Raw genomic sequence first — 17,303 nt, 5'->3', positions numbered from 1 at the left:
TAAAAAGGGAAACAGGTTTTAAAAATGATCTCTAACTCATTGATATTTCTACTGAATTAAGTGAAATAGAAAACAAAAAAAAAAAATATATATATATATACACCCCTTTCTTAACAATGAAACTATTTCTGTTGAGTTGTGCTCAGTCCTGTCTGCCTCTTTGTAACTCCACAGACTGTATCCTGCCAGGCTCCTCTGTCTATGGGATTTTCCAGGCAAGAATACTAGACTTGGTTACCACTTCCTACTCCAGAGGATCTTTCTGACCCAGGGATCGAACCCGTGACCCTTGCATTTCCAGCATTGACAGGAGGATTCTTTACCACTAGTACCACCTGGGAAGTCCCCAAACTACTTCTGAGATGACACTGAATTTTTGAAATCTTTAGGTAGGGTAGTAACACCAGCTCTTCACCCTTACTGGGTAACTGCCTGAGGGACATTCCCACGCTGCCAACAGTGACAACAGTGGCCTCGGAGGTGATGCTTCATTGGGAAGAGGTGATGGGAGGAAATGGCCAGTGAAGAGTATCAATGCTCATCATAGGCATGATGAGTGCACTTTGAAAAAGTCCACAGGTTATTCTAGTTTCACCAACCCCAGCTAAGAATTGCTCTCCAGAACCTTGATACTTTGGATTTCCCGTCCCCCCACCCCCTGCTTCACTGACCCACGATCACTCACTTCCTGTCTTTACATCTTTTCCTGCTAAACCAGAACCTGGGATCCATCAGCAACATAACTACTTTCCTGCCATTCTCCCCTTATCTACACCTACCAGATAAAAATTCCAATCTTGGGTCAATTTAGCTCCCTGCCTTCTGTATCTGTATGCACAGTGAGGATGCTGAGTATCTATCCATAGGAACTTATGGCTTCCAATCTCAGCTGGGGGTTTGTATTCCCATCAATCCTATGATCCTCTGGTTAGGTATCACTCTTTGTCACAACTATTCAGATTTTATCCACTTCCTCAAGCCAGCTGCTATACTATTTCCCACATTACTCTTAGTATTTGACCCTACTTAACAGAGATAATCAAATTTATAGGTTAGGAGTTCTCATTATTCTTATACTTGGCTACTCCCTGCCTTCTGGCAGCACACAGTTCCCTGCACAGTGTCCCTGGTCCTGTCCCGCTTCCCAGTGTAAGAGGCGCTCCCTCTGCCCTCTGAGTAAGTCCTCTGTTTATGCTCTGGATACCAAGCCTTTCCTCAGGGATCTTGCCTTATCTGTTAACCCCTTCTCTTCTTTATGTTCAATCTCTTCTACTTTTTTCTTTGTCTCTTTTCTTTAGCATTCAACTATGTGCATGGCTTCCATATTTTATCAATAAAAGTTTGCATTCAATCTATGCCTACCTTGGGGCACTATTTTATTTCTGTTATGTTCTTTGTAGTTAGGTTTTAAAAAGTTTTAAAAAGAGTAATCCAAACTCTAATTTATTTTTCATTCTTCCATCCATTGCAATCTGGCTCCTGCTCCCACAACTCCGCAAAAACTGCATTCAAGCTACTGTTGTTCTAACTGCTAAATCTAATGGATTCCCTTCAGGCTTTACCTACTTATTTACTCATTGACATGGTTGAGAGCTTATTCTTCCCTTCTAAATTATTTTATTATATGAGTATTTTTTCATTGTCCAAAAGAGAAAAGCTTTCTTCATCACTTTCCCACCCAAATCTATACTTTTGTATCCCACTCTGATTCCGTTTCTTTCTCAAAATGATCAGTGTTCGAATACATCCTCATAGACTTGTTTTTAATACCTTAAGTGTGCAGCTGCACATCTAGTTTCCCTTCTTTCTTTCACACCTTCCTTTCCCCTTGCCTCATTTCTTTTTTTCATGTAAGTGGTATTATATTTTAGTACTGTTCTATAATACAACAGTGTTGGAGTTCTGTAATCTTGTGGATCTGTCTATATCAGATTATATAAACCTACCTAATCTTCGAATCTACTAGATAGATGAAAATAGCAAAACATACTCAATATTTAACTATTTTCCTACTGATGGTTGCTTAAGTGGTTTCTAATTTTTGACACCACAAATCAAATTGCAACAAAACATTCTAGATTGTGCCTTGATTTCTCCAAAATATCAAAGTTGAACTTGTGGGTCAAAGGACACACACATATATAGACACACATATATGTGTGTGTATGTGTGTGTGTGTGTAAAATTGATAAACTATCAATCACCCTCTGAAAGGACTATGTCAGCATACAATCAGACCAACAATATATCTGAAAGAATCCAGTTCCCCACTCCTCTGTTAGCAAAGGATATAACTATCTGATGGACATAGTAATGTTGTAATTTGTATAATTCTGATTATTCATGTTTATTACTAATTATTATTTAATTTTCTGAAATGTCTGTTCATTTCTATTGCTCATTTTTCTAATTGATTCTTTTTTCTTCCTAATTTGTAGGAGCTTTTAAAATATTATGAATGGCAATTAGTTGCTATTATTATGCATGTATTAAGTTGGCCAAAAGTTTGTTTGGATGTGGCCAATGAACAAACTTTCTGGCCAACCCAGTAACTTCTGCCAGGTTGCCACCTGTCTTCAACTTTGTTTAGAATATCTTTAATCATACAGATTTAAAGTTTTATGTATTCAACTCTGTCACCTCTTTTCTTTTTGACTCCTTGGTTTTGTGCCTTGCTGAAAGAGCCTTTTCTACCCTAAGATTATTTAAAAATCTATATTTTCTTCATGTATTTATTTAATGTTCCTCTTTCCATCCAGCTCCTTAATCTATCAGGAATTTATTTGTTTTTAGAACTAAAAGAAGACCAAGTGGCTGAAGCCAGGGAGAGAGTGGTGTGAACTGGTGCTGGAGAGTGAGGCAGGGTAAACACGTTAAGGATGTGGATTTTAATCATGGGAGCAATGTTGTTGTTTAGCTGCTAAGTTGTATCCAACTCTTTTTGCGACCCCATGGAATATAGCCCACCAGGCTCCTCTGTCCATGGGATTTCCTGCAAGAATACAGAAGTGGCTTGCCATTTCTTTCTCCAGGGTATCTTGTTGACCCAGGAATGGAACCCCAGTCTCCTGCATTGGTAGGTGGATTCTTTACCACTGAGTCACCAGGGAAGCCCTGGGAGCAATGGGAAACCACAAGAGTTTAAGAGGGTAACATGATCAGTTTTTAATAACAACTTCTAAAGGACCACTGAGATGCTTCAGACAAAATAAAATGCTTCAAATAAAAACACTGAAACTTTAACAACATTACTGAGGAATAATAGTAAGTAGAGGTGAAAAGGTACATAATCACCTTCTTTTGTCTGTTTCTCCCAATTTAGCAAAACAAGTAGTAAACATTGTTTTCTACTAAAGTAACCCAGGAAAGGAGAGTACCTGGAAGTTCTGAAACAGACAAGCCATGGGGTTATTGTTAGCTGGGCAAGGAATTGTGGACTGTCCTTGAAATGCCTGGAGATTCTGGTACCCCTGAAGAAGTTGCTGCTGCTGCTGATTTGGAGGAAACATCTGACTGTTGTTTAACAGCGACTGTAGATGAGTCAGTTGATGGTTATTCAAAGTACTGTTTATTGAGGGCATGTCACCTATAGTATGAAAAATATAAAATATAAGTCAATGTGATTCTTTGGAGGTCCTATGCCTATCTTTCTTGAGGATTTCTAAAAAAAACTAAAAACTAGACTTACATGGTAACTCTTTTCTCTTTTTCTCCTCAAAGTCTTACTAAGTGGTAAGAAAGACTAATTTTCTTATTTATCTTTCATAATCATTATTTATCTTTCATATCATGGAGAGACTAGTTAGTTTTTGGTCTATCCATTAGCCAATCCTTATATATTGATCTTCAGTGTCATAGAATTCCTTGAAGCCATTTTTGTTAAAGCAACCACAATTAAAGGTTAAAATTAGCCCTAAATGCTTTAGCAATCATAAGATAGTTAAAATACGTGGGCCTGACCAGGCCTGTTTACAAAACTTAGTTCTCAAGCCATAATAATAACTACCACCAAATCAAATTAAATTTGGTTTAGAAATATGTATTAATATGTATTTTGTCTGTTTTAATATACATTTTGTTTTTACATAAAATATGTATTCGGTATTTTGGTTACCTAAAATTAAAATTGTAAATAAAGCTAGTAATACAGAAAAATTCACTGTCATAGTCATAAAGAATAAATGTTATATAATCAGATAGGATGCTGCTCCTGCTGCTGCTAAGTCGCTTCAGTTGTGTCCGACTCTGTGCGACCCAATGGACGGCAGCCCACCAGGCTTCAATAGTTAATACCAAAGTTATATTCGAACTTCAAAATTAACTTGTTTTGAAATTACATTGACCTTATTTTGAGGATAATGTCATAGAAATTGTCCTATGACTTGAAATCTGTAGCGCTTTTTAGGTTCTTTACTACACTAATTTGATTGCCAAATAGGAGTAATTAAACTATTTTATAAAGGTGCTTATGAAAACTAGAAACATATTATTTTTTTAGCTACTGAAGATGCCCTTGACAATATCATGTACATTTGCCTATGTTTCCAGACTTTATGGGCACCATCTCTATACTACAATTACCGGCATCAAACAGCTGAATATACTTGACAAGATTTTATAAATTTTTTGAGATAAGATAATCTACATAAAGGATTTTGTTTTTAAGCCACAAAGTTCTAAAGAATAATACTGTTTGAGAAAACCAAGCAGTAGCTATTTGTTTCCTTGAACTTGGGCAAGCATTAACTTTGAATGTTTTTATGTCTTGTTTCTTATTTTAAGCATTTAGTTTCTTATGGATAAGCATTTAGTTTCATTAATTTAGGGATCACCTGGAAAAGCACTTCCTCAAACTGTTTTCATCCACAGTGCAGCTGCTCATACTAACCCTGTGATGCCACATCAACTAAAATTCAAATAAATGTTATTTTTAAGGTGTACCTGTGCTTTAATTATTTGAAAAATAAGACACTACTTGGCTTAAGAGAATGATGAGTAGGTTAGGTTTAGGTGGCATCAGAATTAGGAGAGAAGGCAGATTAAAATGACATTTAGTATTTCTAGAATAGGGGAAAAGGAAAAAGTCATTTTCATGTTTGTATAACTATGGTTGTATGTGGGTGTTATTATATTTAGTTCTTCCTTAAGCAAGCTGTGACATAACAAAAACATTTTTAAAAATAGTGTGACAAAATGGAGGTTTTTTTTTAAAGGAGAAAATAGAATTAGAAAAACGTTTCTTTTGTAAAAATTTGTGAAAAAATTTAACTTACCAAGCAGACCTGTCCCCAGTAGAGGGTTAAGTAGCTGTGGCACCACAGAGTTACTGTTGAGTTTAGCTGGACCAGGTGTATTCCCAGCATTATTAGATATATTCAGCAATGTTTCTGCCATTGACACCACTGCTGTCCCACCAAGTGTTGAGACAGTCAGTGCTGCCACTGCTGATGATGTAGTGGTTGTGGTAGTGGTTGCCTGGGAAGAAGTTGCTATGGAAACCTCTGGATGATTAGCGGTGTTGGCCGATGCCGAGTTCAGGACACCTCCCAACAGCTGGGGATTCAAGGCCATTAATCCTGAGGCCCCAGTGACAGCTGGGAGGAAGAGGGGGTTAAAAGTAGTGTCACTGCCTGCAAAGCTTGGTAAAGGGTTCCCCAGGGGGTTGGTTAAAAGGGTCTCAGCTCGGCTGTTCTCTGACTGATTGCTTGGCAAATGGTCTGGTGGGGCTGTCATCTGTGTTAATGAGGGTAAGGGGGTATTTTGCTGTTGCAAAATATCTGAGATGGCCAGATTGAAAGATGGCAGGGGAAGCATGGCAGCTGCGTGGGCTTGGTTCTGAAGCAGGGCTGCTAAGAGTTGAAAGTGAACAGGCTGCAATACCTGCCCATCCATGTCACCGGAGAGAAAAGCTAAAGCAGCGTTTACATTCGGGTTGAGAAAACCTAAAGGGTGGAGGTTGATCTCAGACTTGCCTTCTCCTGCTGAAGGCTGGAAGATATTTAATAGATTCTGGTTTAGGAGATGCTGTTGATTCACTGGCAAAGAGATAGGTAGAGAACTGAGGAGGCTGGGGTTCAAGGGGTGTGGAAGATGGTTGTTTGAAGTGCTGTTGGATGGAAAATGAAGTGCGTGCTCCTGGCCAACAAAAGGAAAATCACTCCCAATGGGCAGCTGACTCTGCAGTGGGTTTCCAGCTGCGGTGGTGACTATGACGCCGTCTTGAAGAACAGATGTTGTCTTTGTGATGGCAGGGTGGTTGATGCCAGCTATGGCTATGGAGGAGGATGGTCCTGAACCGCCTGAAAGAAAGGGGAAAAAACCCATTTATTAATTACGGAGGTTAAGGAAGACTTCTCTATAAAAATACATTGAGATATATTTCGATGAATATATTACATGCCATCTTTATAGAGGCTAACCAGATTAATTGTAATTAGAGATGATCTGACACGTTAATGAAACAAGTTCAACTTCATACCTCTTAATTTACTTTGAATGTAAATATTCTGGAGAAGTTTAGCACTTTAAGAAATAGCTGTTCTGTCAAATATCTTGTTTTTCACAGCCGGACAAAGTGAAAATGGGGGAAGCTGTGTTGTAGTCCATTCATTTGGTTAGAAAAAAGTAACAAGGCTTCATTTTTCAAAATATATTTTTACATAAAAAAAAAAGTTTTTGGTCTTTATTTATATTACTAGTATTTTCTTTTAGGGGAAAAAAACAAATAGAATATGCATGAGAATATAAAACAGATAATAAAAAGTACCTATGTAGATATATTAATATTTTAGTGTATAGTTTTCTGGGCTTTTCCACCTGCATGTATGTATTACATATGTAGACACACACACACACACATATATGTTACATATATTTTTAACAAAAACAGAATCATATTGTTTTGTAACTTTTCTTTTATCAATACATTGTTACTATTCTTTCATGTTAACTATAGATCTATTTGACTAGTATCCATGTATGGATATACCATAATTTATTCAATCCACAGTTGTGGATATTTTGATAATTTACAATCTTTTACTATTTTAAACAACACTATGATAAACATTCTTATTTACTCATCTTTGCTAATATGCTCAATTGTTTTCTAAGGAAAAATTCTTAAAAGTAGAGTTCCAGGGACAAAAGGTTTACATATATTTTAAAGCTCTGGATACACATTGTCAGACTGCCCTCCAGTGTAGCTGATCAATATGCATTCCATTTATATTTCTATAAACAATGTCGGTAGTGCTCATTTTTCTCATCAACACTGTTTATCATTATTTTTAAATCTTTGTCATTCTAATAGCATAAAGATACTTTATACTCATGATTCCTTAACCAGTCTTCATCCAGTGGTATTCTTAATTGTGAAAATCTTATGTATGCTAAAGATGAAAATTCAAGGAATTTAATAATAAAATTAGAGTTGTGTATCATAATTGTTTTAGTTGTTACCAATCCAAGCTGCACAAAACAAACAAGCCAACAAACCAACCAATGTCTGGGTCCTAACCAAGATCAGCACAGAACTCATCTCTTGGGGTACAGCCTGGGCAGTAGTATTCTTTGAAATCACCCCTGGTGATCCAGATGTACAAGGTGGGTGTGGGGAGGGTGAGAATCACATTCTGTTGAAAAGGAACCTACAAGCATCTTTTGGAAAATGTCTTACCCTAAAGAAATGCATTGTTTTATAATAATATATACATTTAGCAAATATTAGTTATTATAAGCACATACATTTATTAAAGTATTAGACATGTATATGTTATAATGAACAATACAGTGTTACTGAAAATCTAAAATAATTCAAACATTTTACTGCTGTGCTATGCCATCACAACAAACTTTATATATGACTATGTTACCACTGAGGCCTTGTCCAAATACACAGAAATGTTTCCATAGTTGTAATAGAAGTACAAATACAATGATATATTTTTCTTATTTTCTCCTACCAGAATAACCCAAGGGTTTTTCCTTTTTGATATATAGACTCTATATGAATACTTTTAACCATGTAGCATGTAGACTGATCATATTTATTGAACTACCTGATAAAGTTTGGCATTCATATTTTGATTTTTTCATTATTATATATAACATGGGAATGGACATCTTCCTGTATATGAAAGTTTCCTACCTTTGAAATTTTCTAAGGAAATTCACTGGCATGATCGTTGTGAGCATCAAAGACAGGTAAGTGAAAGGCTTGCAACATGTAAAAGTATACAAATAAAAGGAGCTATCATTGTCATCATTATTGACATTAGTAGCTAAAGTTAGTTGTGATGATGTCGTAACAGTACGGAGTATAAAATCAGCATATCCAACACATATATTTCTATAGTATGACTTTGCAAGTCTTCTAGCTGCTGTGGTCTACTTTATTTATTTTTTTAAAGCTCTCACTGTTGCATTTAAAGGAGATAAGATGCTGAGGTAGGCATAGGGTATACAAATCTTTAAATATTAATTCAGATCAGTGATAAAAAACAGTAACACCTTAAACATTTCAGTGCTCCTTAAATCTTGCTGCCATTTCCATAAATAGGTATTTTGCTTTATTTGCATTTGGAAACCATTTTTTTGAACAAGCTAATAAAAACTCTTATTTACTAGTAATCACTATCTATGGCTTTTTCCCTATCTGCTAAATAATAATGACATATTTAAATGTACAGATCATCATTTCTCTAATCACAGTCAAGAGTACATTTCTGAAATAGTCTAGTGTGTATACAAGGCTTTGTAGATGAAGGATTTCCTTATAGGTTATTACTCTTTTATCTTTATTTTGTGAAACAGAAACATCCATTTTGAGGATTTATGAAAGTAATCATTTGGGGACATTATTCTAAAAGTTCTCCATCTAAATATTCTTGAGGAATTACAATAAAGAAAATATGGTTATTCTGGGTATATTTTTGCATTGCAAACAAGAAGGTGGTGAGTATCACAAGCTTCTTAAGGGTAATACGTGGATCAAGGCATATTTTTTATTTTCCCTAGTTTTCAACACACCCAATTTAACAATCAAGTATACTCCGCTGAACAAAACGATAAAAATGATGATACAGACAAACAACAATAACACAACACCCTGCCTATTCTTTCAGGAAAGCAGAATTTAGACAATGTGATAAACACACAGTGATAAACACACAGATCTACCTGTCTGTCTCAAATAAACATTTATTGAGAGCTTATTATGAACCACGAAATTTTAAAGCTCTTTTCATAAAGTTAGTATAACTACAAGGCAATATGCTAGGAACTATAGCAGGTATATAACAAGGGGACAATCGTAAAACTGAAGGTGTTAGGAAAAACTAAGCAAGTGATAACCTTTGATCTGGGATTTGAGAGTGGAAAAGGAGACAATGGGCTTCTAAGTGGAAGCAAAATAATTTTAAAAATAGACAAGGAGGTAATAAAGTATATGGAGGGTAATAAGAGTCCTATGTATCCTCAAAACAAAGAAATATGACTGAAAATATTGTACGCTGATTTTCTACCCACTCCAGCCCTCCCAACCCTGGTTAAACCTGCTGCCGCCTTAGACAAGCAGTGAAGGTATTTAAAGTCATCTTTCTAAACCATTAAAGACAAGGATTACTTATTTCCCTCGTATTTCCAAGATCCAAGAGTCTCTAACACATGGTTGGCGTTCAAAAAATGTTGGTTGAATCAATCTATTAAGATTGTAAAACATGCATTCAACTTCTAGAAATCAGATCACTTGCTCTCTGTGTGTGGCAAGTGTGTATGTGGAGGAGAGAATACCACCCATTAGTAGAGAAAGTGAAAACTGACTTGTATCGTGTATTTTAACTCTTGTATTGTGAAAACTGACTCTTTATCTCCTGGTCCAGTGCCAGGAGATAAAGGCTGCTGAAAAGGAGATGGTTGGAAGATGTCAAGTTACTTTAGAAGACTCCCAGGTATGCTGGAGAGTTAAAATAATCTTACAGAGGAAGAGGTCCATCCCAAAGTACTCTGAATTCTTATAGTCACTCATTATTGTTGGGGTCACTGAAAGAGGATCCCATCAATTTTTATAGCTGGAAGGAAAACTGGAAATTGCTTATTTTTGAACCACTTAATCCTGAATAGGCATTCTCTGGTGAACTTACTACTTATCTCTGCATAAAAAACTATCATCTGTTGAAGCATATGGGGACAAATGTTTTCTCAAAGCTGATTTTTTTTGGTGGGAGCAGCTGTTTTGTGCTTAATCTAATGAAGGAGATAGTTTTGGGTTTTTTTTTTTTTTTAAAAAGCAAACTATTCACTGAACATTTAGCAGTTAAATAACTAAAAGGCAGCTGGGAGCCTGGAACAAGTTAGCAAGCTGGAAAAGTCCTTTAATTGGAAAGAATTTTTATCTCACACCAGCCAGCGGCACCACAAACTGGCATAACTTCTTTTTCTCATTGATTGCTGTTACTTTTAAAGAAGTAAGAAATTAAGACTGGAAAGCTACCCAAACAAACATCCCTGGTGTGAGATCATATTCCTAGACACCCAATCAGAGATTGAGATAATCCAGTACAATTAGGAAACAACAGTGGGAGTTCTTCCTGTGGGGCAGATTTTCAGATGTAAACTGTACTCTTCACACACACATATAATTTATAATGTATGTGTGTCTGTGTATGAGTGTATATACAGAAATAGCATCAGTAATTTCTTTTTAGGATTTTTTAAAGGATATTTTTCCTGTTACTAAATTTCATTCTTGAGATGTTTCATCTCATTTTTAAAAATTGCTTTTCAAAAAAAAAGTACCGTCTACCTCTTTAGATTTTTTTTCTCATCACTAATACTCTGAGAAAAGCCGTTGTTCATATTAGGCTAAACTCTTTCATAGTTGGCCCTTAAGTATTAATACTGTTGCACATTTCTTTGTATGTGCACAGGGAGGGCATAAGGCTCATTCCAATTGACCAACAAGTGTTTTAAAAATATCATTATAATGGGAATTTGCTGTATGACTCAGGGAACTCCAACTGGGTCTCTGTGACAACCTAGAGGGGTGGGAAGGGGTGGGAGGTGGGAGGGAGGTTCAAGAGGGATGGGACCTATGTACCTATGGCTGACTCATGTTGATGTATGGCAGAAACCAACACAATATCATAAAGCAATTATCTTTCAATTAAAAATAATTTAAAAATGCCATAACACCAGTTCGGCCTACAGTCCCAATTTTGGTAAATATAACTTCATGCTATAAAACTTTTTCTAAATTGATAAGCCCAAATACTGATTTTTTAGCCACAAAATTCAAGAACCTAAGAAATAAATCATATAGAAGGTACTCCTTCACTATCTGACCTTTATCATTTGCTTTGGCAAGTGTATTTCAATTGCAAACAGGATCAATGATAATCCTTAAAAATGAATGCTTCTAGAGACAGAAGAAAATATCATGCCCTGGTGAGTCTAGTAAATATACTTTTCAATCCCATGAAAAGAGAAAAAAATTCTATTTAAAGGATTGATTTAAAAAATTGAAAGATAACTTTTATGAGCAGTCTAGATCTTCCAACATTAGTTTCCCAAGCCTTAGTAATGACATGGTAACATGTATTTACAAAGATATACCAGTCTCTGTCTTGTACCTTGGATGTTGATATAAACACCCAGCATTCCTTTACCAGAAGTAGACAGGAAGCCCTAGGAACTAGTGTCTATTTGTTCTTCACCGAAAACCAAAACAACTTAGGAGTAAGAGTGGGGAGGAACTGGTGGCAGTATCTGAGAAAATACTCTCTGCAGTCAATAGGGCCAACCTCTTAGGGAAGAGGCAAGACCAGTGGAAGGAAGGAATGTAGCCTGTACCTTGGAGTATGAGGTCAGAGTGATGATGACTGGATCAAGGAGGCCATTCTTATGGGGTCAGACAAAATTGTGTGTTTTATTACTGATCATTTCTGGTTCCTCTATTAACACATAGGATTACTCTAAAAGCTGTTGAAATGAAAAAAAAAAAAGCTTGAGATTTTTCAGTTTCTCAAGTAACAATGGTTTTTGTTTTACAAATGCTTTTTATCACATTTTTCTTAATAGTTATTGTAAGGAAACAAATGCTGAGAGAAGAGGTTAATTCTCTTGGTTGGTAGGATTTCTGTCCCCTCTGTATGCTAGAATAACAGTTAATATGCTCCAACTGTCAATATTCGAACTGGGAGTTCACCCCATTTTGTTTAATGAGCAGAGCAAGTAGTTTCTAGGTTATTAACAGTTAACTTTGTGTCCTTCCACTGTATACTATTTTATCTTCAGTGCTAAACAGTGCTGAGCACATACTAGATGCTCGATACGGACTTAACTACCTCATGAATATTTTAAGACAATGTTTAGAGCTATTTAAAGGCTGTAAAATCAATTTCATATACCCTCAATCAGTATATTTTGATAAATGAAATAGTAAAGAAAAAAAAGTACAATGCATAGCCATGATATTATTTTGTGGAAACTGATTCTGTTAACTTATACATGTGAATGCTGGGGCATGCTCTGTTAGTGGGTGATGAAATAATTTCAGTGGATCATGACTGTCATAAAAATACGAGATAGGATAAGATACGATGAGACAGAATGGCAGAGTGCATCACATGGAGGGTTTTTTCAGGAAATTTTTGTTGTACATTAAAAACTTCTCTTTGGTGAAATGGAATCCAAGTTAATTCTTGTTAGAAAGAAATTAGATGTAAAAAAAAAAGTTTGAAAAACACTGCTTTAGGATCAGGCCTCTCAGTTGCTCAGCTCTGTGGGGATGATCTATGGAGCTGTGTTTCAGGAGGCATACTTATCAGACTCTAGTGCGGCAGGTATCCCTGTGGAGTTATGCAGTCCAGGAGCCCTGCTCTAGGGCATCTGTGATAAATACTACTCTCTCCTATACCTGTACCCATGGGTCTTGGAGAGAGATTCTGAATTTCCCTGGATTAGCTCCTACCCCTGGAGTATCTTGGCAACTCCTGCAGACTTCTGTCTAGTTCCATTCTAAATCTGTAAAATGGTGAGTTGTTACTTTGACTTTGCCAGAAGTATAATTCTTAGAAAATAACTTTTACTCTACTCTTTCCTTTGTTAGCATTAATGTTGTGTGATAGAAGTTCCTAGAAGGTAGAAGTTTATGATTTGATTTAGTACTACATGCACATGGAAATGAAATGTTTTGATGACACTGTAGGAAATATGTTTCAGCATTTTTTTTAATGAGTCAGATCTTGGTAGAGTTAACTTTACTGCCTAGAATTTGGGTACTTTTAAAGGCTACTTCAATATTTTTAGACCACTTGATTTTAGTAAATAAAGCTTAGGCATCTCCTTGAGATCTTAAGGATTTATAGTGGTTTTATAAGTGAGCTTAGTGTATTGCAATAGAATAGAATTCTCCCAATTTGCACACTGGGACAATTTATTTCTTGAAAGGTACAAAATAGACCATTGAATCAGCAAACATATCACACCACTATGAGTTCTCACTTTTGATTACATAGACTCAATGTCTAAAATCAAACATATTTTAATTCCTTTTTTTGTACACGAGGAAACATTAAACCTGGATTATGTAAACAAAGCAAGTGGTGTAACCCTGATATTAGGAAACCTTCTTAAACAGCAAGACATTGTCTGTTGTAAAAATATCTTACAGCAAAGAAGAAATGGCTCATTTTGCAAAAATTTATCTAAAAGAATAGACATAGATTTTTATCACATAATCAAGAATTTAATATAGTTTTGGTATTTGATTAAAAAACAAGAGCAAAGGGCAACTTTCAACCTAGAAGTCTGTGCATCAATCAGATGAGGAATCTAGGCATTTAAAAACTTGGGTGGAAATACTTTCAATAGCAACTATTGTTAATTCAGTCACAGCCTTAAAGCAATCTTTGCCTTTTTTCACTGTATGTCTACATTAGACAAGAGGCTTACTTCCCTTCAAACGTCCCATATCCTGAGAGAGCTAACATGTACAATAATCCATCCTGGAGTATTTTTATCCCATAACCTTTTTGCAACTATAACCTCAAATGAAGGGAATGACAGTTTCCCTTTCTTTACTAGGATATTCTAAGAATAAATAAATACAGAGAACAAAAAGCCAAGCTTATATATGAAGTATCCTTTTGTGGTCTCTAAGTTTCTTATACCTACCAGTTCAGAGGCTGCACTGAGTTTCAATCAAATGTATTTTGTGCTGAAAAAACACTTTCTTTTCCAGAGTTAAAAAATATATATATAAATATTCATGAGCATATATTTATTCACAGGTTTATTTATATTCTTGTTAGTCGATGTATATCTTTAAGAGTTAAGGCAAAGAAATGATTGAATTATTTACTCTTTTGGTACAAACTCATACTCTGCCCCTTCACAGGACTTTATTTTCATGTGTTTAGAAGAGCTGATTAAATGTTTATTACCAAAAAGTGAGAATATAAAAGGCATTTTAAAGTGAAAAAGTTGTATTTAATGACTTTATCATTTGGAGGAAGGCAAGCTTCAGTTATTAAGTTGGTTAGAACAGTCTAAATCTTTTTGCTTCTTTGAAAACTGTGAAAACCCACAGGGCCATGAAAGGCTGGGTCCTCTGCAAAGGCCCCAGTTACTGGCATGCGTGTTTTTGTTCTGTGGTAAACAGGTGGGCAGCGGTCAGAGGCCTGAGGAGGCATGGCCCCGATGAAATCTGCCGGTCAGGGCACTTGATTTTGAATTCTTCCCTAAACCAAACAACAGGACACATGCTGGAACCACTTAAATGTTGAAATTCAACTAACTTCATAAACTGAAAATTGCTTTAAATATATATACGACTGATGGATTTCATAACATACCTGCATTCAGCAGTTTGAATGTTTGGACTGAGACTGAGGAATTGATTGGGTTTGGTTGCCAGATCCACCAGAACTTTGTTTTACAACTTGAGGAATGTTACCAAGTATCCTACTGGTCGTTTTCTAAATCTGTTACATGGAAATATTAAACTTCACTTGTAATTTCATAGCCAAAATGTTAATAGAAACCTGTAAACTTTGCAATGCAAAGTGTTAAGAGAGCTTTAGTGGAAAGGCAATTTCAAAATGCCGAACAGAATTAATAAAACCTGATTTCTAAGCATTTCGTATTTATCTGATTTTTTTTTTTTTTTACTATCTTTGCCTTCAATTCTCATATATGAGTTATAATACATTTTAAATATGGACTGGTATTCACATATAGGCCTAGAACATGAATATTTGGGTTGTTTATAATAAAAACCTCTCTATAAAAGAAGTTCTTGAAAATAAACAACCTATCAAGTTAAATGTTTTCAGAGTGACTTCTGGTCTTCAATGAAGTCTTAATGCAACATTTTTGAGCTGCTGCTTAGGAGAGTGGAAAAAAGGCACTGGGGTGAGCAGGAGGTATTTGAGTTCTGTTCAGGCTCCACGACCACAAGGAAGACTTGGGCCCTGTCACCTGTAGGTGTCTCTCACTCTCACTCTGCTATCAAAACTGGAGTGACGGGGCTGGCATGGGCACAGCTGTCTCCTACAAAGGCCTACTGACACATCACCCACTAGGAAACCCATTCTTATCTGAGTGAGGCAATACAAAATCATTTACATAAAGGTTAGCAAATGTAATTCACAAATGAGGGGGTAGTTCTTTTGATATTGTGGACATTTTATCTGCATTGACACAAACATCCTAGTTATTGTATACTAGTATATCAGAGTCCAGAGAGAGAAGGCAAAATAAGTGACTTTGGTCTAAAAGTGCATCAAAAGTTTACAAACATGGTTTCTAACATGCGTTGATGTGCTTCAATTCACTGTCTTTTGGATATTTTTAAAGATTTGAAAGGGAAAACAGTATTTTTGACAACTAGATGCTTCCAGTGAAGAACTTATGCAGCTGGGAAGAAAACAGATTTTAGGATCAGATGAACCTGAATTCAAATCCTTATTCAATTATGTATGACTTTGGATACTCAAGTTCTCTGAGGCTCAATTTACCCATCTGTAAAATGAGAACAAGAACACCTTATACTTTGGAAGACTGCACAAATTAGAAATAATACAGGTAAGTAACCTAGTACATCATAGGTACTCAAGGATAACTAAAAGCAACATTTTAAGAATAAAGTGTGTTTTCTTCTAATGTCTTCCTAGTATGCTAGGAATACTTAGCAAATCTTGATGGGAGAGTTATGTCTGTCATCAGCTGTCTCACTGTAAATGCCCACCTCTGGTGTTTATTTGATGTTTGCTAAGCAATTATCACGACAGTACCTTCAGCTGACACAGTTCACTGTGTATCTAAAAAGAATGATATTAGAGACCTCGTCAATAAATCAGCTCATCAAAAGAGCTACATTAGTAAATCTACCCATTTTTATTACCAGCTGCACATCAGATCTATACATTAATTAGTATTTAATTTTATTAAGTTTAATACTTAAAAAAATTCTAACTGACCTAGATTTTTATCAAGCATATGTTTTCTGTTATCTGACACATGATTGGTCACATCCACATCATTATTAGACATTTATTCTCATCCCTTTTGACTATTTATATGCTAACACTTTCCTTATATTAATAAATTTTCAACATACGTGTTTCAACAAACCCAGCACTGGCAATCCAGATCTGATGTTTTACAGAGAGGCATGGAACAAGAAAATACATGTCTAAGACTATATAAAATAAGTCTAAACTTGACAATCAGAAGAAACAAGAACATAAATAAATGTCGGTCTTTTCCATTATAGATAAATTAAAATACATCATTAATAAAATACGTACACTTTGCAATATGAACTTAGACCTGAAACAAAGTAAGTTGAGGTAAGGGGTATCAAAATTTAAAAATATAATACAATGAGACAAACAATGTCTCATCCAAATGATTGAAGGTATGCTTAATAAATATAGTGTATTTTTAAATAGTTACTGACTTTATGTAACTTTAATCTGCTAAATGCATAAGATTAAATTTTCATTTATTTGAGATTATCTAAAAAGAAATACGAGTCACTGAGAAGCTGGAAGCCCCTTTGGAATAAGTATCCTGTTAAACACATAAAAAATAGCTTCATGAGTTTTCTTAGACTATCAAGAAGGCACTAATCATTTCAATTATCTTTTTCACCTTATATTCTTTTTAACACAAGAGGTCAATGAACAGTTCTTCATTAAATACTGACATCAAACATAACACATAACAGAAGTTGTAGAGAATGGCAGGTATAAGTAGTGACACCAGGAAGGAAAACACTTGATTTTACTATCAACAAC

At 35.5% G+C, this 17,303-nt stretch overlaps 1 protein-coding gene across 11 annotated transcripts in view; it reads right to left on the bottom strand.

Moving 5' to 3' along the window:
• The window catches only part of MBD5 (methyl-CpG binding domain protein 5), a 491,337-nt gene that overhangs the window by 29,853 nt on the left and 444,181 nt on the right, over positions 1–17,303 (bottom strand). For 10 of the 11 annotated variants that reach the window (XM_070390101.1, XM_070390089.1, XM_070390114.1 and 7 more), the window contains 2 exons: positions 5,274–6,299; positions 3,378–3,586 (listed from right to left, as the gene is read on the bottom strand). In XM_070390101.1, the coding sequence (XP_070246202.1) occupies positions 3,378–3,586; positions 5,274–6,299 (1,235 nt within the window). The remainder of the gene's footprint in view (positions 1–3,377; positions 3,587–5,273; positions 6,300–17,303) is intronic. The other variant, XM_070390147.1, reaches the window with a different exon arrangement.

Source organism: Bos mutus, chromosome 2 (assembly GCF_027580195.1).
Source record: "Bos mutus isolate GX-2022 chromosome 2, NWIPB_WYAK_1.1, whole genome shotgun sequence".
In the NCBI taxonomy this organism is placed as follows: Eukaryota; Metazoa; Chordata; class Mammalia; order Artiodactyla; family Bovidae; genus Bos; species Bos mutus.
Note: the sequence above shows the minus strand (reverse complement) of the source record. Positions and strands in the feature narration are given on the sequence as shown.